Source organism: Cydia splendana, chromosome 24 (assembly GCF_910591565.1).
Source record: "Cydia splendana chromosome 24, ilCydSple1.2, whole genome shotgun sequence".
In the NCBI taxonomy this organism is placed as follows: domain Eukaryota; kingdom Metazoa; phylum Arthropoda; class Insecta; order Lepidoptera; family Tortricidae; genus Cydia; species Cydia splendana.
In genome coordinates, this window is record NC_085983.1 from 11,603,533 (window position 1) to 11,630,478 (window position 26,946).

Genomic DNA, 26,946 nt, shown 5'->3' on the forward strand with positions numbered 1-26,946 from the left:
TACCGGTCAGCCCACCTCGCCTGACGAACAGGTGGAAGTGGTCGAGATTGGAGGGGCGATGGTCTAATAAAAGGCCTTGCACCTCATTAAAGCGACTATTATTATCTGAGCAACCTTAGGAGTAAGACCTTAACAGCCTATGCTGACAAAGTGTCCTAAAAGTGTATTATTGTTATTTATTGTACGATGGTGCTACTAATATTACTATAAATAGCTAAAGTGCTGATAGTTTAAAAAGTGTGCTGTGTAAAGTTATAAATAAACGATAAATATGAGTATTTTACAACGAAGTTTCTTTTCTACAACGAAGACCTCAGCCTTCCTACTACGAGTTACCACGATTAGCGCTCAAAAGGAAGCCGAGCCCTAACATACATGTACATGTAATTTTACAAAAAGTGTCCCAATCGTAGTGCGCGCTTGGCCTTAATATGTGTTTAAAACGCGAAACTTTTTACATTTTATTATTATAATTAAATGTTCTATTACGTATAGCTTGTTGGCAATCTCATTAAGTTATTACAGTTACCTATAAACAATTTCATTTCTCTATATTTAATTTCTACTATTTTGTCGCACTATAACTCGGGCATAAATGCCCATTACCTCCTCACTTACGCTCGGTCCGCTAAATAGCTTCGGGGGGATAAAATGGGTTACTTTATGCCCTTGTTGTATAATCTGAGACACTATTTGATACCTGGGGCCCGTTTCTCAAAAGCTTGTAACTTGTAATAGTTGTAATACAAGTGGAAGTCCCTTTCTAACAAAAGCTGTCAAAAGGTGATATCCGCTTGTATTACAAGTTTTGAGAAACGGGCCCCTGGGCTTTTACTCTTTGCTTTCAACAGTCATAGACTATAAGAAACGATTCTTACAAACTCGTACTCAATGAGATTGAGTTGTTTCATTTCAACACCTAGTTTATACTCGTATGACTAACTTCGATCTCCATCAAAACAAAATAATAAATACAGATACGCTTTATTTTCATTTTTAACTAACTAGTTACAATTTAGTATCTCTTTATTCATCATTCTGCTTAGGCTATTGTGGTTTATTATTATTAAATTATTGTAGCAGCATCATCTAGTATAAATATGTTGTCGTCTTTACCTAGATCTCTGGTAAAATCCCCTTTTATTGCTTTTAACTAGTCGTAATATTTTCTGTGGTAGTATCTATTTCATTTATTGTCATGTTAATAAAAGGTTTGGTATCACCATCATTTATTTTAATCTCTTGTGTTTTATTTTTATCAAATGCAGTTTTACTTTCGTCATACGAGATACTTTTATTAGCTTCCTCAAAGCTATCTTTAACTGTAACATTTTCTTTAATTTTGCTCGATAAAAAGTTGATTTTGCTTATTCTGTGACCGATTGCTGATGTATTCGAAGGTTTATCCACAATTACTGATTTTGTTCTCTTATTATCATTTATTTTTGTTTCAGTAACATCAGCGTAATTTGTATCATAATTAGCTCTAAACGCTAAACTAGATTTGTTGGTAATTTCAATGCTACTTGAACTTTCAGAACTAAGAACGCGTGTAAAATATTCTTTGTTATCTCTCTCAAGCGACTCTGAATCTGCGTAGTGATGTTTGTGTTTACTGTTTGATGACCTTAAATAAACTTTTTCACTGTTAGCTCTCAAGTTTTGCTTACTTAACTTATCATCGATATTCCTCAGATTTTTTACGTAGTCAACTTGCTCGTTTACACCATCTATTTGCTTTTCTATATTATCCATCATATATTCAACGTCTGTTGGAGCTTCTGAATTATTAAATTTGAATGTATCGTTTTTGATATATTTCCTGATGACTTTGTTTTCAAGTTTACTGTCGTTTACAAATTCACGGATGTTTCCAATGCCTTCGTGAATGTGTTTCTTTACATCATCTATTTGCTTTTGTATGTTATTAATCATACTTTTCAAATAAATAGAAGCTTCTGGATTATCAATTCTTAATGTATCGTTTTTGTTATTTTTCCTGGTGACTTTGCTATCTAGTTCACGGTCGTTTTTAAAGCCTTCGGGGACTTGTTCCTTTACTTCAGCCATTTGCTTTTTTATGTTTTTAAACATATTTTTCACATCAATAGGTGCTTCTGAATTCTCAATTTCTAATGTATCGTTCTTAATATATTTCCTCGTGGCTTTGTTTTCAAGTTTACGGTCATTTTTCAGTTCGCTATCGTTTGTACTGTAGTTTTCAGCTTCAGAATTCTCAATATTTAATGGGTCGTTTTTGATATATTTCCTGATGACTTTGTCCTCAAGTTTATGGTCGATTTCAAGTCCACTGTCGTTTTCAGCTTCTGAGTTCTCAATTTCTAATGTATCGTTTTTGATATATTTCTTTATAACTCGTCTGTTTTCAAGTTTACGGTCGATTTCAAGTCCACTGTCGTTTTCCGTATCTGAATCCTCAATTTCCAATGTGTTATTTTTGGTATATTTCCTTATGACTTTATTTTCAAGTTCACGGTCATTTATAAGTTTACTTTTATTTTCAAGTTCACTGTCGTTTTTAACTTTTGAATTCTCAATCTTAATTGTGTCGTTTTTGATATATATATTTATCACTTTGTCTTCAAGAATACCGTCATTTTTAAATACATGGTCGTTTGTTGGTTCATGGTTGTTTTTAATTTTATAGTCTTTTCCTAATTTACGATCGTTTGTAAGATTACGGTCGTTTTCAAGTTTATAGAGATCATAGTCATTTCCAGAACTTTCTGCACTTAAACTTATTAAACCTTCAGCTGATATATTTGCCACGGTAACACAGACGACTCTTCTATCGTCTTTTTCTTCTTTCGCCTTCGGTACATTTTTTTTCTTTATCGTTAGAAACCTGTAATGAAACCGAACCTGATTAAATGACGTTATGATTATTTGGGCCTACAATTAACGCAAATATAATTTCAATAAATACCTATTACATACACAACAGATAATCTTTAATATTGAAACGTCACTTAGGCGGCAGAATATTAAAGCTTAATATATTCGCAGATTTTCCCGGAACGTTTACTTTTTATTACTTTAATTATCTATGATTCGAAAAAGACATAAATTCAAAAACGTATTCTGCATGTAGGCCTCAGGGCTCCTTTATAGATCAATACAAAATTTACAAGGATATCATAGTGACCTGAAAAATACATAGCAACATTGCTATGTATGTATAAATTGAGTTGTATGCACCCATATTTTAACACTTGACTGTACTAGACAACAAATTTAGCTTACCTTTCTACGGATAAATACTTTGCCGTGGTGGGATGATGACTGAAGACAATCGACAATTGTTTTTCTTCTTTTGTCTTATCCGGTTCTCTATAGTTTTCATATGTCTCTTCAGTTGACTGGCCTCGTAAATCAACGGATTGGACATTCCGTCCGCCTGTTAGCAACATTAAATCTGAATACGGTGAATCTATAGGTTTTTCGCCATCTTTCGAATGTTTCGGTCTTTTAGTTTGGGCCATTGAAGGTGTAAACTTATTTTTCTTTTTGTATCTTCTCGATGTCTTTGAGGACTTTTTACCTTTATTATTTTCAACTTCAGTTTTGTTTTCAGATTCAGGTTCAAAGGGAGGAGTTGTGTCTTCATCAGAAAGGGTTGATCTGGTATGGTTCGGATATTTGTATAATTTAGTAGAACCTGTGACTACTTCCCTGTCCTTTTGGACTCTGTTTTTATAATTAAACCTTTTATTTACATGATGGCTAGCATTGTGCGTTTTTTTAGTTCTTTGAATTGGGCGTATATCACTACTTTCTTGTCGCGTTTGTACATTAAAACTTAGTCCCTTTCTATAAACGTGTCTATAATTTTTACTTGTAGATTCATCCTCTTCTAGTGAAGTAAACGTTGTTGGACGTTTTCTTCGTTTCCATCTTTTGCTACTTGATACTCTCCAGTAATCTTTGGCCATATCTATCAGTTCGTGTTTAATGTTATCGTTGAGTTTATTAAAATGATCAAAAATGAATGATCTCAATGTATGTCTCAACACGTCATCTAAACGCACATCTGTTGATCTTCCTATTTTTTCTAGATCTCTTAGTACTGCTCTCAACTTATCATGTCCACCGATGTACACAAAATCTCCAATGTCAAGTAAATCATTTTTTTCTCCATTATACTTTTTATTTTCAACTGCAATAATGGCTGCGCTTAAATAATCACGCAACATATCAGCCTGCATATCTCTAAAATCTTCCAATTTCTCGCTTAGATGTCTTCTCATATTGCCACTACCAAACAACTCATGTAACTCAGAATTTCTGTTAATGTATCTCCTTGTTTCATCTCCAATGACAGCAAACACATCTTCAAGGTCATTATCGTTGTAGTTTTTCAATATCTTAGCAGCTTCTGATACAAAATCAGTAAATGTAATGTCAGGATCACGAGCACTTCTCCTTCCGTTTCCGGGTTCGTACCGTTTTCGGGATTCAATACCTTGTTTTATTTTTTCTAAAGCGTTTTCCACTTTGTCGATGACTTCAAGGCCTGATGATTTATCTCTTTTACCGCTGAAATTCATTACTGCCTCGAGAGCTATGTTCACATGTTTTTGCTCCACCGTCATAACTGTGTTTACTGTAACAATCATTGATATTTAGGTGCGGTTGTCAACTTTTTTATAACGGCTCGTTAAATACTAGAAGATTACTAATATCGACAATGCCAAAAAAATAAATGATTTTATAACTGTGTTTGAAAGAAATAGCTTTAGAATATACTATTACTGTAAATAAATTAGGTAAGATTAAGAAGATTTGGGGCATTATCTATGAAAAGGGACCTTATTGTCGATGGCGCTTACGCCGCACGCACAGCATCTTTTATTAGGTCGACCTGTATGTAACTATGTAATGGAATCTAAGGTAACTAATTTAACCATCTTCCAAGGATCGTAGCGTCATTAAAATTGGCAGCTGTATGTAGTTCTGATGACAATACAATAATATGGTACTGCCGAACTGATCTGATGATGGAGACAGGAGGTGGCCATAGGAACTCTGTGAAATTGTGTTAGGGGTTTTTAGAATTGTCTCGATGAGTATTATTTGTCTGTCGTAAGAAAAGTACAGTCAGCGATAAAAGCTTGTACCAAAAATGAAATTTTTGCCAAAAACTTATTCCTTTTGAGGTAGCCCTAATAATCGCAATTTATCGTAATCATAGTAGAGAGTGCCTTAAGGCGTTAAGTCCGCCATTTATACCATTTTTGTTAAATACAAATAATATTCAAATAAATAAATACCCAAAACACTAGCCACCACTACGCACACGATAGTCTTCATTTCACACATATACCTACATAAATTGAAATCGATTTCTTGCAAATAAATCATAATAGTATAAGTTTTGTAAGTTATTTCGCAACTCACGTGGAACGCTAGATGTAATGTGATTTTAACACTTGCTCATAAGGTACCTAAACGTACTGGTGCTCGACACGGTCCCAGTACATGTCATCTTGAAACTTAAGTCATTGTCAATAGAGGTGACAGCAGAGTGTCATCTATTGGGCATTAGCATGTCGAGCACTATAGTACGTTTACCTTATTAGAACAAACCTTGCTTAAAGTTTCAGTTCATTGAAAATAAAGATTGACAAAAACACGAAACCAATAATTCGCCTTTAATACATATTAACCCTTAAACAGGCCTGACGAATTCTTTACTTTTGATTACTGATTTGGGTAGCTAATAGCGTGAAAAGAAAAGTAATTTCTTGTTTTATTTTTATTATCATTAATTCAATAAAAAAAACCCTGGTGGTTTTTATATGCCCACTGCCCGTTAAAAATGGTGCTACGTGGTACATATATGGCCACTGCCTTGTTAGCTATAGGCAGTCGTTTTAAGGGTAAGTCATGTGGATGTCACATTTTTACTTGCGTCACAAAATACACTAACTGCCAGCACTTGCTTGGCTCACGCGGATGTCGTGGCTCGTAAAACTAACCGTTGAATAAATATTTAATTTAAAAACCAAAGGAAAATATGTTAGTTTTGTACTATGAGGGTTCATTCATAGTCATAAATCTTACCCTTAAATGACATGTAAACTTCTTGCAGGGCAGTGGCCACTTAGAAACCACTCGAACGTGCCCCAGACGGGCAGAGGGTTCATACGAACCACAAATTTTTAGAGCGAATATTTTATCAGAAAACAATAACTAAGGTAAGTTATGACTTACTACACATACATTATCTAATAATCTACCATAAAAATACAAAACAAAATACTTACAGTACTTTTTTTCGGTGTAGCGAACTTATACAGCGGGAGAAACGCGCAAAAACTGCCATTTGTTGTCGATTTGAACTTGACAACTAAATTTTCAAAGAAATTTGTTTTGACACCTGTCATTTTTTTACGTTCCGATATCACCATGGACCTATATAATAGGGACAAGACATATTGTTCTATACGTACAATTCCTTATAGAAATAGCACCCATTTTGACGGCACACACATAAATATATATCTGTCTCGTTTTTACTCAGCACTGTAACCCATAGCAAAAAAAGATGACAGTATTTCAGTACGTACATAAAGTGTTCCATGAAAATACGTAAATACCTAATGCGGCCGAAAATCCGCCATGTTTAGTTCCCCAAATGTCATTGTCTGTCAGTTCAGCCGGTACTTGTCCTGTCAAAAAGTCGTGGTGAAAATTAAAATTATTAATTATCTTTCAATATTTTGCTTGTGATTGAAAATAATTGAAGCCAAATGTGAATAATTACGTCGCGAATATGCCAGTGTGTAGTGTATTAGGGTGCGGCATAAGAAAACCACCAAATCAGCCATCTTTAACCTTACACAGGTACGCTATCATTTACATGAAAAATATTGGTTATTGTTAATGTTCCTGGGAAATGTAAGGATGTTTCACATTATAAATAGCAAGGTTCTTCTGTGCAGTTATAGATCATGAAGTGATTGGATTTATTTAACTATATTTTTACGTTTAAATTATGTAAACATTTCAGCTAGGGTTGTACTTTATTTATCGACTTTGATATCGATATATTATGATTGCCTATTTATATTTTCTTATTTTATCATGCTACCCCGCTTCAAACCAACTAAATTATCTTAATTTAATAATTAAATCATTTTTTATAGGTTACCAAGAAATGAACATAAAAAGAAAGAGTGCCTGGAGATGGAGATCCTGACCGACTCTCGGGAGCACTAGGGTAACTCGGGGCCGTGGGGTCGTTACTCCACAAGCTGCCCTGCGGGCTTTTTTATATCATTATTATATTTTTTTTATATAATTCGACATTAAGAGACCATATACTTACATATAGTTGTAATTTATAAAATGGTTAATGTATTGTTATTATTTTTGCTTGTATGTAAATTCAATGTTGACGTATAAAAATGCCCTTGTGGCCTATTTGCTGAATAAATGTTGAAGAAGTTGAAGAGCGGAAGTCATTCCTTATTTTTGTAATAAAAAAAATGTTCTGAAGGTGTTTTGTTTTTTTTTTCACCCGTCGCTTAATAAGCTTGAATTTTGTATCGCTATCACTTATAGATACGGCGCACCAAGGTCGAGGTGCAGTGCGGTAGTGTGTTACAGACTTTAGGGTTAGCAACACAACAAAATTGATTGTAATGGAGAGGTAAAGTCCAAGAAAAACACGTACACTTATTCTGACATCCAAAACAGATGGCGCTGTACTGCGCCATGTGTTTTGCGGTCACTAAGTTGTCAAACGTCAACTTTTGAAAATCAGAGTTACCGCAAAAATCGCAATATGTATTGAGTAGTACAGCGTCATCTCGTTTACCTGTCAAATTTGAAGCACGAAATTGTCCTAGACTCCACACATCTTACTCAATCAAAGTATCTTTTCACATAACAATATACTAATAAAGAATTTTTATTTATTTACTTACTTCCTATTAAAACATAAACTCCACAAATAATACATACTTAGTATTTTAAATAAAATGAGCCGAGAACGTTAAAAAATTATCGATGTATCGATAAAACCTAGTAACAGTAAAAATCTTCTGGGCAGCACTAAAACCGCCATGTTTAGTTCCAAGATGACGTCACAGTGGCACGCATTATTCGTTGATGTTTCACTTCCATAGGTTTCATATTTCAGTGGATATCACCCACTTAATAGACTTTACAGCGATGACATTTTGCGGTCATTGTATTTACTCAGCTCGCCAAAAAAAAATCATTTGCTATCTGGTACTTAGGTATAGATACACAACCTGTTTAAGGGTTAACTTTGCTTAAAGGATGACTCACGCTAGTCCGGTCCGGGCCCGGGCCGAAGGGTCCTACACGTCATTTTCTATGACGGCTGATCGGTGATCACGTGGTGCTTTCCATAGAAAACGGAGCGCTGGAAGCTCCAGCCCGGCCCCGGCCCGGTCTAGCGTGAATCATCCTTTAACGATTAACGGCTCGATTCGGAAAATGAATTAGATTTCTACTAGACTTCAACAAGTTACGATACGGATAATTTAAAGATATTTGGAAGATAGATATGTCAAATTTGACATTTCCGCGATTCTGGAGGTCCTATTGAACGATTTCGACAAGTTATGACTTAGATATCCAAGTCACATCTAGTCGATATCTAATGTAGATCTAGTTTATCTCTAAATCGTCTCAAGATCTTGTGATTATCTCGAAATCCGAATAGGCCTGTAAGTAACAACAAAAAACAATTAAATATCTTTTTTTTAGAAAATTTTATTTAGATTATTAACGTTTAACAAGATTTTTTGATATTAGCCACCGTTTACGAGTTATTTACAAAAAACTAAAAAAAGGGGCCTTAGAAGTGATTATAATTAAATTTCCCGCGTTAATATCTCTTTGAATATTGATCCTAGCGAAAAATTGTACGGAATCTTTCTTGTAGAAAATTTTATGCAGATTACTTATGTGTAAAAAAATTTGTTGCTATGCGCCACCGTTTAGGAGTTAGTTACGAAAAACTAAAAAAAAGGGACCTTTAATATCAAATATCTCACTTCCGGTCAAGAATTCGATCAAGCAACCGGCAAATTCGGATTCAGCGGGGTCTAACTAGGTTAAAAAACCCGGTTGTCAAAAATTAATATGATTTGCCAGTCGAATCAAGAAGGAGAGCGATTTTGAATTTTTATGTCTAGTCTATTATAGTACTCGTAGTTTGTGTTACAAGGGATCAAAATGATATATTTCCGTCAAGGGCGTACATTGAATCCTGAATGAAGCGATGGATTCTACAAAAGAATCCCGAACGTAGTGAGGAATTCTAAAGTAGAATCCTGAGCGTAATGAGGGATTCAAGTGTTAACGCCCAAGACGAAATAATTTTGATACCGTGTGACACATACTGCTTTTCACATCAACTATGAGGAAAATAAAAAAATCTTAGTGTTGACACAATTATTATGTTTCAAAATATTATTATAGCTAAAAAAATAATGCAAAAAAAAACAAAAACAGTGTCAGAACAGAAAAGTGCCACTTTGATCCGCCCTAGCGGGGACGAAAAGTGCCACTTTGATTTGATCCCTCCTAGCGGGGAAGAAAAAACCCTTTTCCGAATAGGTGATGTGAAAAGTAGTGTCCGACCGAAGGTTCGGTTTCGGTTTCGGTCTGTTTCGGCCAAAAAATCATGTTTCGGCCGTAGTTTCGGTTTCGGCCAAAACGCGACCGAACCTTTCGGCCGGGCCGAAACATTCGAAATGGTACTTCGTACTATGAAACTAAACATGCGACAAAGATCAAAACTTGGAGAACAAGGAGGATAACAATATTAATATGTAGATTTACGTATATGACGGAGGCACGGGCGATGGTGGTGGGCATAGTACCTCAATGTATTACTTCACAGCTAAATTAGTATGCGATGCTAACTTAAAATAACACACAGCCTTTCTAAACAACACATCCTTTCTTTATTTCACCAATGTAAGCTTTTAATGAAACATAAGAAATCAAAATAACACTTGGAATAAAACACTTAGCTAAATGGATAAAGAACGTTGGATTCTATAAGCTTTCAGAATAATCCATCAGGTATAAGCCTTCAGGAACGTGGCGAGTTAGGCACGAGGTTGGCTAACGAGTACGTCCGATCTCTAGCGCGGCCCGATCAAGAAGAAACACCAGCGGCGGAGCCTCGCTGCTCCAGTGCTCCCGCCTCAACGTCAAGTTAGTCAACCTGCTTGACCAGTCTACCAACATAACGACAAAAATGCCAACTCGTGCCTACGTTCACCCAAGAGAAACATCTTGACGTTCCAAAGCCTTCTACCTGTCATCTTAGTTCAACAACACGCCAATAGATGGCGTTACTCTCTACGTTATGAATTTCGTTACAACTTTCAAACAGCAAACATTGCTAGTAGCCAAACATTGCTAATCAATTGTATACAGGCGTCTAAAACTATGAACTGTCACGCTGCAATACGTCCTTCTGGAGTCACGCCCCGACATATACATAAATTAATTGGTTTATTAGAAAACACAATTCCCCTAATCAAGGCGCCACTGTACGGTCGACGCAGTTTTAATGTGTATAAATAGTGGAGTGGCCAAGTTGAAGAATAGCAACTTTCGTAGGACTAAAAAGGTTTATACCGACAAGTGGTATTGTTGGGATCAGCATGGTCTACTGATTATCAAAATGCATGTTGTCGCTCCATAAAGTGGTGGAAGGTGTCGTGACGTCATAAAGTCAGCAGTACAAAGTTGTAAACTTTTTTCTTTTAAACATACCATGTGTGGTACCAAATGAAAGGGCTCTGTGAGTAGATTTCAAATATGTAACATAGTCTAACATGTTCACCACTTGGTCTAACATATTATTGGAAAACTAACAAAAATTCGACAATCCAGAGTTGAATTTGAACTGCTCTAAATTGAAAATAGCTGAATGGATTAGGCCAAATTTTATACAAAATGAGTGTGAATATTCTCTATACTATGTCTAAAAATAATTAACCAAATATATCCAAAAATAAGAAAAGTACATCAAGTGGAAATGGTATATACCTAAGCCAATATACCTAAGCAAGCTGGAAATTGTCTTAATACCTTCATTTGGTTCTAAATTAGCGAAATCCGAGTTTGCTCCATTCCAGGAGTTGTGGAAAAACTTTTGCTCTTTTTCAGTTTTTTGCTTATAGTTCAAAAACGCTACGTCCGACGGAAAATTTGCTCTAACCATGATAAAAATTGACATATGAGGATCCGAAAGATACCTTAATATGAGTTCGTAGTCAAAGATAGTAAAAAATTACCGCCACTTTGAATTTCTTTTTTTTTTGTAAAATCGTGTCTAAATCTGGGAGTAACATTGATTTTGACGATGTTCCTTCTAAATCGAGTGGTTTTGTCAATCCTAGGTAAAATGTACCTCCCAAGGCCCCCAAAATGTATCCACGCCTCCTGAGATGGAGCAAACTCCTGAGATCGGATTATACGAATTTAGGACCTAATGAAGGTATTAAAATTAAAATGATTTCTAGCTTGCTGGGAATTAATTCCTCAAAACGCTTTTTTGGGTCTAATTTGATTAGCCTAATAGTATGCTATATTTGTAATTTACTCATAAATTGCTTTCACTTAATACCTCACATGGTATGTTTTCTGTGAAGAATATAGTATTTTAGAAGTTTCCCATAACAGAAAATTATACTGTTATTCAAATTGATGTGCCTATTTCTCTTATTTTTTAATATTTCTGGCTATTTTTTTTAAACATTATATAGAGGATATTCACAGTCCCTCCAGTTCAATAATCCATTCAGTAGTTTTCAATGTAGAGCAGTTCAAAATCAATTCTGCATTATGTAATTTTTGGACGTTTTCTTCAAATTTGTTAGACCAAGTAGTGAAAATGGTATAATATGTAACATTTTTGTAATTTACTCAGAAAGCCCTTTCATTTGGTACCGCACGTGGTATGTTTAAAAGAAAAAAGTTAAAAACTTAGTACTGCCGTCTTTATGACGTCATAAGAACTCATTGCAAAAAAGCGACAACGTGCATTTTGATAATCAGTAGACCACAATATCGCTTGTCGGTATTAACCTTTTCGGTCCTACGAAAATCGTAAATAAGGTGGTTTCTACGAATTGGCCTCTCCTCTAAAAAGCGGTTTTATGACATATTTTCTACGATTTTAATAAGTCTACAAAAGGTTCGGTTTCGGTTTCGGTTTCAGTTTCGGCAAAAAAACATGTTTCGGTCGGACACTAGTGAAAAGTAAATACCGCTATGAATGTGTCAAATGGGATCCATGTGTGTATTCAACATTTAGGATTCGGGATAAGTTTTAGCCTCCTAAGGCCCAGCCATACATATGAAAAACCCATAATTTGCCACAGAAATTAGAACCTTTAGTTAGTGGAATAGAGTTGATTTTGGTTTTGTTTGAAAATTGAACGAAACAAAACAAATGCGACTCTGTTCCAAATGAATATGATTTAAATTTCATCGAACTGAATAAGTGCTTTAGGTAGGACCTTGGGCCTTAGGAGGGAGAGGGAGGGAGGGAGAGGGAGGGGCGGGCAGCAAAGATAGGTTATTTTAGTTTTTTTTTTTCAAGATTAGTAGTAGTAGTAGTAATCACTTTATTGTACACAACACAGGTTTACATAATATTTACAGAAATAAGGGTACAAAGGCGAACTTATCCCTGTGAGGGATCTCTTCCAGCTAACCTTCGAGTAGATGAGGGGAGAATTCAAATTAGATAGACAAACTTACGGAATGCACAGTAACATTTTAAAAGTAAACTAAACTAAAAAAGATAAATAAGTTGTTATAATAAAAATACTTGCAAGTATGATTAAACATTGTGTTTACGGCGAGCGATTTCAATAATATGTAATTAACTAATGAGTCATAGTTTTATTTGGAGATACTACGTAATCTTAATAAAAAAATATATGGTACCTATTGGCAGAATACCAGCGATGTGGCTTGCCGCACCACCATGCTGGGCCGGCTCCTTTTCTTAGCCACGACACATGGCTTTATTTAATTAATACGAGTATTTGTAATACCGTCAAACATTGACATTATATCTAAAGAAAAGACGGGCTTTACTACTAAAGGACGACTCACGTTAGACCCGGCCGAGTCCAGCAAGCCGGAGCTTTCGGCGCATCGTTTTCTATGGAAAGCTTCACGTGATCGTCTGTCATGTCATAGAAAAGTAAGCCCCGGAAGCTCCGGCCCGGACACAGCCCGGCCTAACGTGTGTCATCCTTAAGAATGGTGCTAGTTAGCGGTGTCACTATTTTATTTATCAGTTTTATCACGTATGATTATGATTATGATAAAATTTGGTACGGTCTACATTCTTCTTCTACTAGTGCGGTAATTAGCACTTTCCGTGCCTTTGTCTAAAGTTTAAAGGGCCATATATAAGGTGCTACTTTATTAGTTGCAGATATTTACACAGCTGATAGTACTCGGTTCCTGGAGTATATTTAAGTATGAAACATTATAGCTTTTACGATGTTTTTTTGGAGAAAACTGAAAAACAAATTTACGTAAAAACACCCTGTTCATGTGATTATTAAATGTGAACTCAATGAATAGATTCTAGTACCTCTTTTACCTAACACCTAACTGTCTGGCCACTTCATCCTAATAACCTTTTGCAGTTTTCCCGCCGAACCATAATGAAATTTATTTTTTTGTTCAGTAAATTAAAACAAAAAATTTTTTATTAAACAGTCTTAATTTCTATTTAAAGTTAATTGTTTTAAAGTAAAGTATCATGTGTTAAAATAACTGCAACTAATAAAGTAGCACCTTATATAGCTACTGTAAAACGTTTTATAGGATACACGTGCGAATAGGTAATTCGCAACTCGTGACGATTTAAAACACTTTCGGTCTGTTTTAATTTTTGTCGTATTTCGTTGCGAATTTCCCACTTTTCGGACTTGTATCGTAGATAGATATGTAGAATACTATGTATTAGCACACCTCAGTAAAATATACAGCTTAAAGAAAAACAATCGATTAAAGATACAGGCAATCGAAATGTATGGGGAGATCGTTATTAGGGCTTGCAATTCGAATATTCGAATATTCGAATTTGTCGAATATTCGGCCTGTTTTGATATTCGAATATTCGGCCGCTCAGGTTTCGAATATTCGAATATTTTTTATTACTATAAAAAATCTATTTAATCCGCTGCAGATACAGTTTCTGTGTGTTTTCCGGGTATTTACAGTGAATGAGTAATGGTAGGTACCCAAATACGAAGGAAATAATATTTTTACTGTATTCCTCTCGATAGACTTCGTGAATACAGTGAAACCTAACTCAATTTGAAAGAAAACGAAATCAAAAAGTATGTTATTTTTACGGTGCATAAGTTTTAAGTTAAAGGGTCATTCTGTTTATTAAGACTAAACCTTGCCCGCACTTATCGCAATTCTCAAATTTGATCATACCAAACCTGCCCAACTAGGTAATCTAACTATGCACCTTTAGCTGACAAATAATCCAGTAGTCAACTAACTTTTTCCCTTAAATATTCCAATATTATATAATTAAGCCGACCATTAATTAAGGCCTCTGAGTGACTACAAGTTAATTTAAATCAGAAAATAATTACCTACTAAAAAAAATTTCTTACATACCTAGGTTTGGTTTAGATGATTAAAGTTATATTATTTCACTCAACGGCGCATTTATAATAAAAGTTTTATCTAGAAATATTGAATATGTCTTATTTTGGCGTTTTACTTGTTTTTATAAATGTAGGCATCTCATAGTAGGATGATAAAATCTAGTCAATTAAGTGGATTTCTGCAAAATATCATTAGTTTTAGCAATATGTGAAATAAGCTTTTGAATAAAACGATAATAAACCGATTTCTCGTTCTTTTTCTTATTTTTTATAATATTCGAATAATTATTCGAATATTCGAATATGTCGTCAGAAAAAGTCGAATATTCGAATACCTGAAAGTTTCGAATATTTGCAAGCCCTAATCGTAATGTACCTATTATTATTGTCATGCGTTCTTTATTTTAGTTTCATAAAACCATACATATGGCTACATTAGTATATTATTCAATTATATCTCGCCTATTCCCCGCAGTAATGCCTTCCTCCACAATATTTGCGGCAGTAGAGTTGTTGTCTATTTCTACTACTGTTTTATTTGCAGGGCTATATTCAGCCTTATCTTTTTCATTTGGTGGCATAGAAGTCTCGTCTAGTCTATGATTATCTTCGTTGACATAATGGGTATCATTGACTTCAACCGATTCACCATTCTTTGATTTGTCGATGTCAACTATATTATTTTTCAAATTTTCTGTTGTATGCTCTTCCTTTTCCTCGTTCGCGATTGTTGTGTCAGAGACATTTGTAGCCGTAATATCAGTAACATTTTCATTTGTTTTATTACGGTTAGTATCTGTTTCTGAAGAATTAGATGCATCTGCATCAGATAGAGCTCTAAATGAGAAGGTATTGTTGGTTTCCAATGCTTCAGCATCAGTAACATTTTCCATTCTGTTACTGTCTGTATTTTCTACGCGTTTCGAGTGAGTTAGATTTTTTACGTATTCGACCTGGTCTTTTACTGCTTCTATTTCTTCTTCTATATGCTTAATCATTGTATCTACGACATCGAAGTTTCTTGGACTAGTATCCACTGCAAACGAATCGTTTGCGTTACTTTTTCTTAAAATTCGTCTTTCATCGGTGATTCTGAAACTATTACAGTACTATGTTATTCGGCGAAAATGACCCAATTTCATTATTCATTCATTTATTTTGAAAGCAAATAGTCATAGGTTACCTATAGTATAAACTTATAGTATGTTTATACATACTATGTACAGTGGAAAGAATATAAGTAGCATTTTACATGAATATAATATTATGTATTTTTGAAGAGGCATGTAATGTAAACACGGGTACCAAAGTATGGTTTGCCTTCACACTGTGCCTGTTTATCCATTAATTATTAAAAAGTACCTCTCATAACATAAAAAGGAAGATTGATATTGGACTGTAGCCGCACGCGTGAGTTCACGTCTTTGGTTGTCAAAGTTAAATAGTACGAGTACCTATACATATTACTTACTTTTCTGGCGAAACAAAAGTTATGTTTAATCGTCCTGGCGTCTTCCGAGACAACCCAACATCGATAACATTGCTGTGCTGTATTATTATCTCCTCTGTACTAGTCTCGTCTTCTTCTCTATCTCTAGATAACTCATTAGAAGTTACTTCAGCCCTAAATTCAATGACACGAGTATTTTGCCCACCCATTAAAACCTTTTCTTCCGATTCAGCAGATTCAGTTGACTCTTGTTTATTGGTTCGGAGATTCTTCTTGTGTTTATCATTATTTGAATAACGCCATCTGTCATGTCGTTGCTTTTGTCTTACATATGGTTTATTTTTAGCCCCCGACGGAACAAGCATTGAGGAAAATGAATTTTGATTTGATTGTGGTTTGTATTTAGCCTCGGACGGCGAAAGAAGTGAGGAATACGAGGAATACGAATTTTGATTTGATTGTGGTTTGTATTTAGCCCCAGACGGAGAGGGAAATGAGGAATACGAATTATGATTTGATTGTGGTTTATTTTTAGCCCCCGACGGAAAAAGCATTGAGGAAAATGAATTTTGAGTTGATTGTGGTTTGTATTTAGCCTCGGACGGCGAATGAAGTGAGGAATACGAGGAATACGAATTTTGATTTGATTTTGGTTTGTATTTAGCCCCCAGCGGAGAGAGAAATGAGGATAACGCGGATAACGGGTTTTGATTTGATTGCGGGTTGTTTTTAGCCCCCGGCGGAGAGAGAAATGAGGATAACGCGGATAACGGGTTTTTGTTTGATTGTGGTTGATTTGTTTGTGGTTCATTATTATCCATACCAAACAACGTCTTTAAATCGTCATTAGATACAAAAACCTCTGGTGTTTTATAAGGTTCATTTTTAAAATATTTATTTTTTTTTGGTGAATATGTCTTTTTTGTTTGTGCTGTAAAAATATCGTAATATCTATGTTTGCGTGTTTCCCATCGATTTGACGTACGCCTAGTAGTAGTTACGTAGCTGCGTAAGCCATTGGGTCCATTGCTTTCAATATATGTTCGCCAATAATTTTTGAGCAATTTTTTAAATTGAGTTTTTACATCATTACCGAGCGATTCATAATGCTTAAATGCAAGCGTCCCGAGCACTCTTCTGAACAAGCTCCCTATATTATATTCATTACCTCTTCTCAATATCTTTAGGTCACTGAGTGCTTTCCTCAATTTAGCACTAGCACCTTCATACAAAGTATTCCCAATTTCAAATAAGTCAGTATTTTCTCCTGCTTCTTGTTTATGTTCTATGAGGGTGATTACTGCCTCTATATGCCTACGCAAGTCATTAGCTGCCATCTCCTTGTTATCATCCAATTTCTTAGAAACGTACCTCCTCATATCATTATCATCGAATAGCTCTCTTAACTCATTATCTGTGTTAATATATCTTCTCGATTCATCATTGATAACAACGTATGCTTCTTCGAGTACATCGTCTTTGAGACTTTTTAGAATTTTAGCGGCTTTAAGAATGAAATCTGTGAATGTTATATCGTTTCCGCTGCTTCTCCTACCACTGGTTTGCATGGCATTTTTAATTTTATCTAGGAAATCTTGCACCTTGTCTAGGACGACTAGGTCGGCTGCTCGGTCTTTCTTGTCAAATTGAAGGACTGTTTCGAGGGCTAGATTCAATTGCTTCGGCTCCACTGCCTTCACTGTGTTTACTGCAACAAAACGGGACGGAAACTGTGAAAATGTCAAATTGTATCTGTCTGTCTCTGTTGTCTGTGTCCCCAGGAATTATAATAGGGAGGAACCAGTGATACAGAAGTTAAAGCCAAAGAACCTATCTTCGGACTTGTGCGTGGATATTGTGAGTGTTGCGTGTCGGATTATTGACAATAATTGACCGGAGCGTAGCGAAGGTCTACGTTTCGACTGGAGCATTTTGCTTTTGTATGTCCGGATGTTCTCCTCTACAGGTCGCAATTCTTAACCGAATCTCGTGAAATTTTGTGACTGGATTCTATGTCAAAATAATTTTTTTTTGTCCGTCCGGTTTTTTGAATTTTTTTTAAATGGCGGAGTCGTGATAGCTCGCGCCTAAACAAATAGTGGTATCGGTACCATACGAGTGTTTTCTTTTTGAGATATGTTTATAGATTAAATGGCCAAAAATTCAGAAAATTTATTTCGCTGGTTTCGGAGGTATTGATATATATATTATATTTTAACAAATTTTAATTTGAGAAGGAGTAGCTAAATTTCGTCAACCCATCTAAGAACTATTTGGCTCAGTTTGTAAACGTTCGCTTTTTCTGTATGCACAGAGGGTCTGGGTTCGATCCCCAGTAATTGTATATATTATAACGTTTTGTATTTTTTTACACATAAATTTCGTATTGTTTTTTTTTAATTTACTATATTTAAAGCTCTTAGCACCATGTTATTTAAAGCTCTGCTCGCGAGGTCTACAGCTCACAGAGCCACTAGTTAACATTATGTGTATATAGTGGGTGGTTTGAAAATGTGATGTCTTTTCCGTACACTTTTCGTCGGGTAGTTGCACAAATCTCTGTTTTGACATTTTGCTGGGACCATGGTCTAATAAAACATGGTCTTCTCTTCCCAGAGTGACACAGGCCTACGTCACAATAACATTGCCACTTTATTTCAACATAATGGCTCCTCTACACGATGGCCCAGCGCTGCGCCAGCGAGATGACCTTGTGGTGGTTGGAACGCATCTACACGATGGCGACATTCAGTTGTGATCTAACCGGTTTCCAAGATGGACGTGGAAACATTAGCCGTTGCAGCAATTTATCTAAGATACGCTACGTACCATTATTATCATCAAGTAATTTAAAAAAATGTCGTAGAAGCTGCAAGAGTTTTTTGATGATACCTACTTCCCGAAAATAAATGAATGTTAGATTTTTTTTAAGAATTAAATTAATTAAATATCTTTTTAGGGTTCCGTACCCAAACGGTAAAAACGGGACCCTATTACTAAGACTCCGCTGTCCGTCCGTCCGTCTGTCACCAGGCTGTATCTCATGAACCGTGATAGCTAGGCAGTTGAAATTTTCACAGATGATGTATTTCTGTTGCCGTTATAACAACAAATACTAAAAAGTACGAAACCCTCGGTGGGCGAGTCCGACTCGCTCTTGTCCGGTTTTTTTTTAATTTCATATTACCTTATAATTTCCTTAAATTATTTTAGAGCATATTATATTTTTTATTTAATTTTGTTACTAGCTTACCAACATAGCTGTGCAAATTGTGCAATGCAGGTACTTACTATATATAGTTAGATATGTATCTAATATTCATTTATTTAACTATAAGTATGTATTGTTACCTATATTTATTTATTTAAATTGTAAAATTAAATGTACTGTCTGCGTAAATTTCCTATTCCTTCATTACTTCCATAACGAGGCCACGTACTCGTCATTTTAATTTAAAAAAAAAACGAAAATTGATACTGAGCACAAACGTCCGCACTCGACCGCGTTCAAGCACGCACTGTGGATTGGGCCACGTGTAGATGCGTACCGCCATCGCTTGCCCAATCCCTTTGATGTGCGGGCGAAAGACCGACACCGCGGCCAACTCATCGCCAACCCGCGCGCCATAAGCCAAGCGACACCACCACCCCCATCCCATCATATTGGACCAATAGGTTGGGCCATCGTGTAGAGGAGCAATAATGGCTCCTCTACACGATGGACCAACGCCGGCCACTCCAAGGGACGCATTTATGCGTTAGAGGGAGCAAGTGATATTGCTATCTCATTCTACCGCATGGCTGCGTCCCTTGGAGTGGCCGGCGTTGGCCCATCGTGAAGAGGAGCCATAACATGTTACATGGGCACATTATACCTATGGTTAATATTATTATTATTAATTATTAATTCATTTATTCATATAAACAATTACAACGTTACATATATGTACACAATAAATGCGCCAAACTGGAGTAACCAGTTTGTTGGCGCGCCGCACTCAACTCTTACTTAATATTAAGGTAAATGTTTACAATCGTGACTTATATACTATTGTTAGTAGAAAAGAAAGCATGCATTTTTTTAGCTATTTATATTGTTATTGATATTTTAATATGTACATGTTTGTGGGATGATTTTATAATTATATAGGTAAGTATGTATTTGAACTTATTACTTTTTGGGTAAGTATGTTTCCAACATCTCCAGTTTTAACTTTCTTTAATAAGTTATAATATTTCTTTATAATTTTATAATTTTCATTTATATGTATTTTATCTTAAATTTTACAATAACTCGTCATTTTTAATTATTCGTTAGCAATATCTTCCGATTCACGAAAGAAATTTCAGACGTTCGGGTAATTCTGTTTACACTACTGGCAACACAGGATAGCGCTGTCACATTTGACAATTCCGATCTAGATAACTTCCTGCCCTGACAGTCATCCTTGTCGAACGCGTGTTAATTGTTATTTCCTTCTCGCTCAGTGGCAGCAGTCGCAGTGTTTTCCAAACTTTTCACGTCGTAAGCTTGGTAATTAATGTGTAACTATGAATTAGTTTTTCAAACGTTTGTCTTGTATAGATAAATAAAGTTTAATTTAATACATTAGATTTGTTTTATTTTACTATGTTTCTACATGAATAACTTAAAATTAATGCCGTTAAAATAATTTTCACCGTTGGTTAAAATTCTCCCACATTTTAAAGTTTGAGAACCTGTAAACAGCATGATGACGTAGGCCTGTGTCAGTTAGGTCATTCGCGAATCTCGGAAGAGAGTACCAAAGAGTATTAAATCACTACGAGAGTACCAGGCGGAGTATATTATTATCCCACCAAAAACATAAATGTAAAAAAGGAGAGCCAAGATCAATACAAAAATTATGCTTGGCTGTGGGCTTCGCCGCAAAAAGAATGGAGATGTAAATGAGTGCCAAGTTCTATGCAAAATCCAAATATGTATTTATAGGAACAAAATAACGTTATAATACTTATAACATTTGCTGTTATTTAAAAAAAATGTGAGATCTTAAAGTAGGTTAAATTTGACTTGGCCAGTTTTCATTACATACATCAGTCATTTTATAAAGTTATTCAACATATGTATATATATTTTAATTCTGATAAAAACTGGCCAAGTCAAATCTAACCTACTTTAAGATCTCACTTTTTTTTTAAATAACAGCAATTGTTATAAGTATCATAACGTTATTTTGTTCCTACTCGTATAAATACATATTTGGATTTTGCATAGAACTTGGCACTCATTTACATCTCCATTCTTTTTGCGGCGAAGCCCACAGTCAAGCATAATTTTTGCCTTTAGTTCGTTTTCATAATTACGGTTTCGTAATTGGCTACATAAGTGGAATTATTTTTCGCTGTTTCATAATTAATTATCAAAGAAGAATTTATTTTCTGTTTTTGTAATCGAGTACTTTTTCTTCGTTCGTAGTTAATTACGAAACTCATTAGTTTTTTTCATCTTTTATAATTAATTATTAAGCAAGAATTTATAGGACTAATCTAACTACTTCTTGTAAACTTTTCTGTTGCGGTTCTAACCTCCTTCATCACAGTTAATTCTTTTCTAAGAAAGTATAATCTATTTGTACAAACAGATTAGGTATTCTTATCTAACCAAAGTTTAGTAAAAAAACTCTAAGTCAGATAGTATCATAATAGCGGTCTCATAATCATCATATCAACCGATAGACGTTTACTGCTGAACATGGGTTTCCCCAATTGTGGCGATCCTTGGGGCAGAATATCAGATATATTTATAAGATATAAGGTAATTCATTTTACTAAAAAACTAAAAGCATTATTTTAACAATGCGAAAGATAGGAAGCTCTTTTTTAATATAAGTATAACATGTGTTGAAACAATTTCTACTATAAAATTGATAATTGAGCACGAAACAGCCACAAATAATTCCCTTTTCGTAGCCAACTCACTAGGTAGGTACCTAATCACAAAAAAATCTTACATCGGAGTTACCTACGAAACCCGATTACTAAAACAGTAATTAAATTCTAGTTTGATAATTAATGACCAAGCAGTGTAAAATAACTCACGTTTCGTAGCCAATTCACTACGAACACGGAAAAAAAATCTTATTTCGTAGTTAACTACGAAACTCGGTTACGAAAACAGCAAATAAATTCTTCTTTGATAATTAATTATGAAACAGCGAAAAATAATTCCACTTACGTAGCCAATTACGAAATCGTAATTATGAAAACGGACTAAAGGAATTTTTGTATTGAACTTGGCTCTCCTTTTTTACATTTATGTTTTTGGTGGGATATCATTACTTTTTGTAAAGAAAACTAGGCAGGTATTGAGATTTAATGTTTTTTCTTGCGTGTCGGCCGGTTGTTTAGCGCTTATTACAAGTTTTTTGTATGGGGACACCACTTATTTTTTGACTTAACTTTATTTTTATATTTCTGTTATATAGCAAATATAATAATACATATATTGGGATAGATTCAAAGATCTGCTTGTAACAGTTATAAAAGACAACGTGCACTTACTGGCCGAGCCACTTGCGGAGATATTCAATAAATGTTTTGAATTAGGTAGCTTCCCCGAACAATTAAAGATAGCAAAAGTGCTGCCAATCTACAAAAAGGGAATAAAAAGTTATCCAAAGAATTACAGACCCATATCACTTTTACCAACTCTGTCTAAAATACTAGAAAAAATTATGAAATCGCGCCTGCAAAATCACCTCAACCGCTGTGATGCGTTACAAGACAGACAATTTGGGTATCGTAGAGGCGTTGGCACTCGTGAAGCTACGGATGCCTTAATCGAAGACGTGGTACACGCAATAAATAATAAAGATAAAGTAGCTGGACTGTTCCTTGACCTAAGCTCCGCTTTCGACACGGTCGATCATAAAATACTTTTAAATAAATTGGAGCACTATGGAGTTCGGGGACAGGTTTTAAAACTGTATGAATCCTATCTCACTAACAGGAAACAGTTTGTCGAACTTACGGCTATTGAATGCGGCACCGAGAAAGTGTACAAATCGGACATGATCGACATAAGACGTGGAGTACCGCAAGGTTCTATTTTGGGTCCATTATTCTTTGTTGCATTTATAAACGATTTAATATCTCATATAAATAAGCAAATGCCGCGTGTAAAGGTTGTTGTTTTCGCCGACGACACAAATGCAGTAATTTCGGCAAGTAGTATAACAGAACTCAATGAAGCAGTAAACGCGGTTCTTATGGGTTTCAATACGTGGTTCGGAATAAACAAATTGACATTAAATACCAAGAAGACAAGCGCAATACTATTTTCAGCGACAACGAGACAGTCGGATATTTTAGATGTTAAGTTAAATGGAGTCAGTATAAATCAAGTAGATGTGGTTAAATTTTTGGGTATCCATATAGACTCACAATTAAACTGGAAACACGAAGTGCATCATGTAAACAGTTCGATGAGTTCTGCTTGCTATGCGCTCCGTAGTTTGAGAGACGAACTGACAATAAAACACTTGAAGATGGTATATCATTCGCTAGTAGAGTCAAAGCTTAGGTACAGCATTAAACTATGGGGCAATGGTTATAAATACAATGCGGACTCTGCATTCAAGATGCAAAAAAGGGCTATTCGTACCATTGTTAGAATCTCGCAAAGAGATTCTTGCGTGGATCACTTCACCGAACTTAAGATCTTGCCTGTGCCCTCCCTGTATATTCTTGTCCTGCTCTCTGATCTGATAAAACATTTACATCAGGTTGAAAACCAGAGCGAAAGAGAGAACAGGCTCTTGTCTAGAAGAAAAGACATTCTTAATAAAATTATAGCCAAGTTCAATATACCGAAGCATGCTGCTTGTGTCCAGGCTATTCAATTATTTAATAAATTACCAATCGAGTTGAAATCTATAGTAGATCATCGTATTTTCAATGCAAGGCTTAAAGCGTTTCTTTTAAGGAAGTCCTATTATTCTGTCCAGGACTTTATTAATGATAATAATCTTTATTGACTTTGACTTTGACTTTGATTGACTAAACCTATATTATACTATTAAACCTATATAATAATATTATTAAGTCTTGTAAAATAATAGTTATAGCTGCATGATATAATTTAAGTTTTATTTTTAATTTTAATTATAATTTATATTCATATACAATGTAAATTGTGACTGAATAAATGAAATGAAATGAAATGTAACGGTTCCAACGCTACAATTAAAATATTTTTTAACTTTTTTTTAATTTTAGATTTTTTCCTACGTTTACACATAATTACCGAGCTGGATTCAAAATTTCATCCTTCTAGGTCATCTGGAAGTATGTTAGGTTTAGGTACTTATATGTCAGTCACAATAAAAATGTTTTTATTGTATGGGGACCCCCCTATTTTTTAACTTTTTTTTAATTTTAGATTTTTTCCTACGCTTACACATAATTACCGAGCTGGATTCCAAATTTCATCCTTCTAGGTCATCTGGAAGTAGGTTAGGTTTAGGTACTTATATGTCAGTCACAATAAAAAATGTTTTTTTTTGTATGGGGACCCCCCCTATTTTTTAACTTTTTTTTTAATTTTAGATTTTTCCTACGCTTACACATAATTATCGAGCTGAATTCCAAATTTCATCCTTCTAGGTCATCTGGAAGTAGGTTAGGTTTAAGGTACTTATATGTCAGTCACAATAAAAAATGCTTTTTTTTTGATTGGGGACCCCCCCTATTTTTTAACTTTTTTTTATGTTTAGATTTTTTCCTACGCTTACACACAATAACCGAGCTGGATTCCAAATTTCATCCTTCTAGGTCATCTGGAAATAGGTTAGGTTTAGGTAGTATATGTCAGTCAGTCAGTGCCAAAATTTACGACTTTTTGACCTTCATATCTTTCTTCTTCTTTCTTTCTTCATATATCTTCATGAAATTTGGGCTTCTAGATGTCCTTATGGATATAATTAAACACACGTAGTTTTATGTGTTTACGTTAAAGATGTTTTGAATTATAGAAGGGTCAAAAGTGGCACCAAGTGGTTCGTGTAATATTACACTCGGCGCTGGCTAGCCAGTTCCTTTGCTTGAACTTGGCTTGACACGCTGCCGCGTGTCTAGATACCATGGCTGGGAAATCAGTTAGCCGCGACCATGACCAGTGAAACCTGTGTCGAAACGTCGGTAAATAAAGGTAATTGAATAAATTTCACGTTAGACCCGTCTATAAATGTGAGTTAATATGTGTCTCTGTTTAGCCCTATGGTTGACTGGTCGAGAATGTCATTGGACATTAAGTCAACCATTTGTACATTATATCATATAATATTTTGTGCAATAAAGTTTCAATAAATACTAACACAACCCCAACTATAGTCTGTACCTACCTTTAGGTATTTAAATAAAAGTAAACAAACAATTTGTACATTTTCGGGTAGGATTTATAACATTTATTGGTTAACCAAACAAATACAAAACCTCCTAGATCTGTCTTGACCACCTGACTTTAACCTACATTATTTTATCATGTAATGTTTTCGTCTACCCTCAACTGGCTTAAGGAGCCATTTGAGGGTAGATTTTGTTTACTTTTATTTAAATACCTAAAGATACTTAGTATAGAGATGGGAATAATAATGGCCAGGAAGAAGAAGAAGAAGAGGAGAAAGTTTAAATCCATACTAATATTATAAAGGCGAAAGTGTGTCTGTCTGTCCGTCTGTTTGTTACGTCTTCACGCTTAAGCCGCTGAACCGATTTAGTTGAAATTCGGTATAGAGATAGTTTGAGTCAACGGGAAGGACATAGGATAGTTTTTATGTCGGAAATCATCCCTGAATAGAGAAAGCAAAGGGGGGCGGAATTGAAAGAGTTAATGAATTGCCTAATAATTGAAGTAAGCAATGCGCGAATTGACTGATTGCTATTAGCATTATCCAGGCGCTATACCTACTTTAGCTGCTGTCACTGATGCCACGCCAACGAAGTCGCGGACAAAAGCTAGTATTTAAATAAAAAAATAAAATAGTTCTTAAAGAAACTGAAATTGTATGGCTAAACGTAGTGTTGATTTATTTTTGATTTGGTTTGACTAGTCAGGATGTGAACATATCAAAAGTCTCCGGCCGTAGCCTTTGAGCCGGGGAGAGGTCGCGTTTTTCTGTTTTTCGATTATATCTCGGAAATTATGCAACTTAGCGACATTTCCGCTTATACAAAATGCAGTTGATTTAATTTGTTACAAGTTTTATTTAGTCAAGTTTTTTTGAGATATCCGCTCTTGTTAGTTTATTTAGGGCTCTAAATGTTATCTTGATATCTACATTAATTAGTGAAGCTGCTAGGCCGTGTTTGGTGTCGTTTTCTCCTAACTAGCCCAAACAAAATTACGGAGTCAAAAATTGTGTTCCTAGCATTTCCCTCTACAACTTTCTTTGAGCATTCGTTGCCTGACCTACTAATCTTGTATGAATCTTGTTATCACAATGTCCATCTGTGGCATCGTAGCTCAAAATATTATTTAAATGAATAAAATACAATAAATTACCTATTATACTGGCAACTGCGATAAACACGACGGCTTTCATTTTTAGTTTTAAGTTTAATTGATTTGTTTTAATTTTACTGTGTTACTAACAACTATGAAGCCTGTGTTCTTCGAAATAAAGATATTTTATTTTATTATTATTTATTTACAGAAAATAATTCAAGAAATTGCAAAATAATCGTAAAATATTTATGTGTAGGTACATAAAATGTAATATCCAAGTTAATACATACGAGAATGTACTTCCGTCCGATAAGGGCCTGATATGAGTATGAGTAGAG

The 26,946-nt window shown here is 34.9% G+C and overlaps 1 protein-coding gene and 1 long non-coding RNA gene across 4 annotated transcripts; both read right to left on the reverse strand.

Moving 5' to 3' along the window:
- Window positions 1-970: 970 nt before the first annotated feature.
- On the reverse strand, window positions 971-26,815 carry LOC134802313 (reticulocyte-binding protein homolog 1-like). 3 transcript variants are annotated; one of them, XM_063774904.1, is made up of 3 exons: window positions 26,666-26,815; window positions 3,265-4,624; window positions 971-2,866 (listed from the first exon to the last, which is right to left on the reverse strand). In XM_063774904.1, exons 1-3 carry the CDS (start codon window positions 26,703-26,705, stop codon window positions 1,150-1,152), a joined length of 3,117 nt encoding a protein of 1,038 aa, XP_063630974.1. In that variant the 5' UTR covers window positions 26,706-26,815; the 3' UTR covers window positions 971-1,149. The 3 variants fall into 3 exon arrangements, 2 of the variants coding, with proteins under 2 accessions (XP_063630974.1, XP_063630973.1); XM_063774903.1 differs by lacking the exon at window positions 26,666-26,815 and adding an exon at window positions 5,292-5,405; XR_010145836.1 differs by lacking the exons at window positions 971-2,866; window positions 3,265-4,624 and adding exons at window positions 15,043-15,770; window positions 16,144-17,830 and having other exon boundaries at window positions 26,666-26,801.
- LOC134802526 (uncharacterized) lies at window positions 12,637-14,090 on the reverse strand. Its single transcript, XR_010145849.1, has 2 exons — window positions 13,856-14,090; window positions 12,637-13,456 (listed from the first exon to the last, which is right to left on the reverse strand). It is a non-coding gene; the product is annotated as an uncharacterized LOC134802526 (long non-coding RNA).
- Window positions 26,816-26,946: the final 131 nt, after the last annotated feature.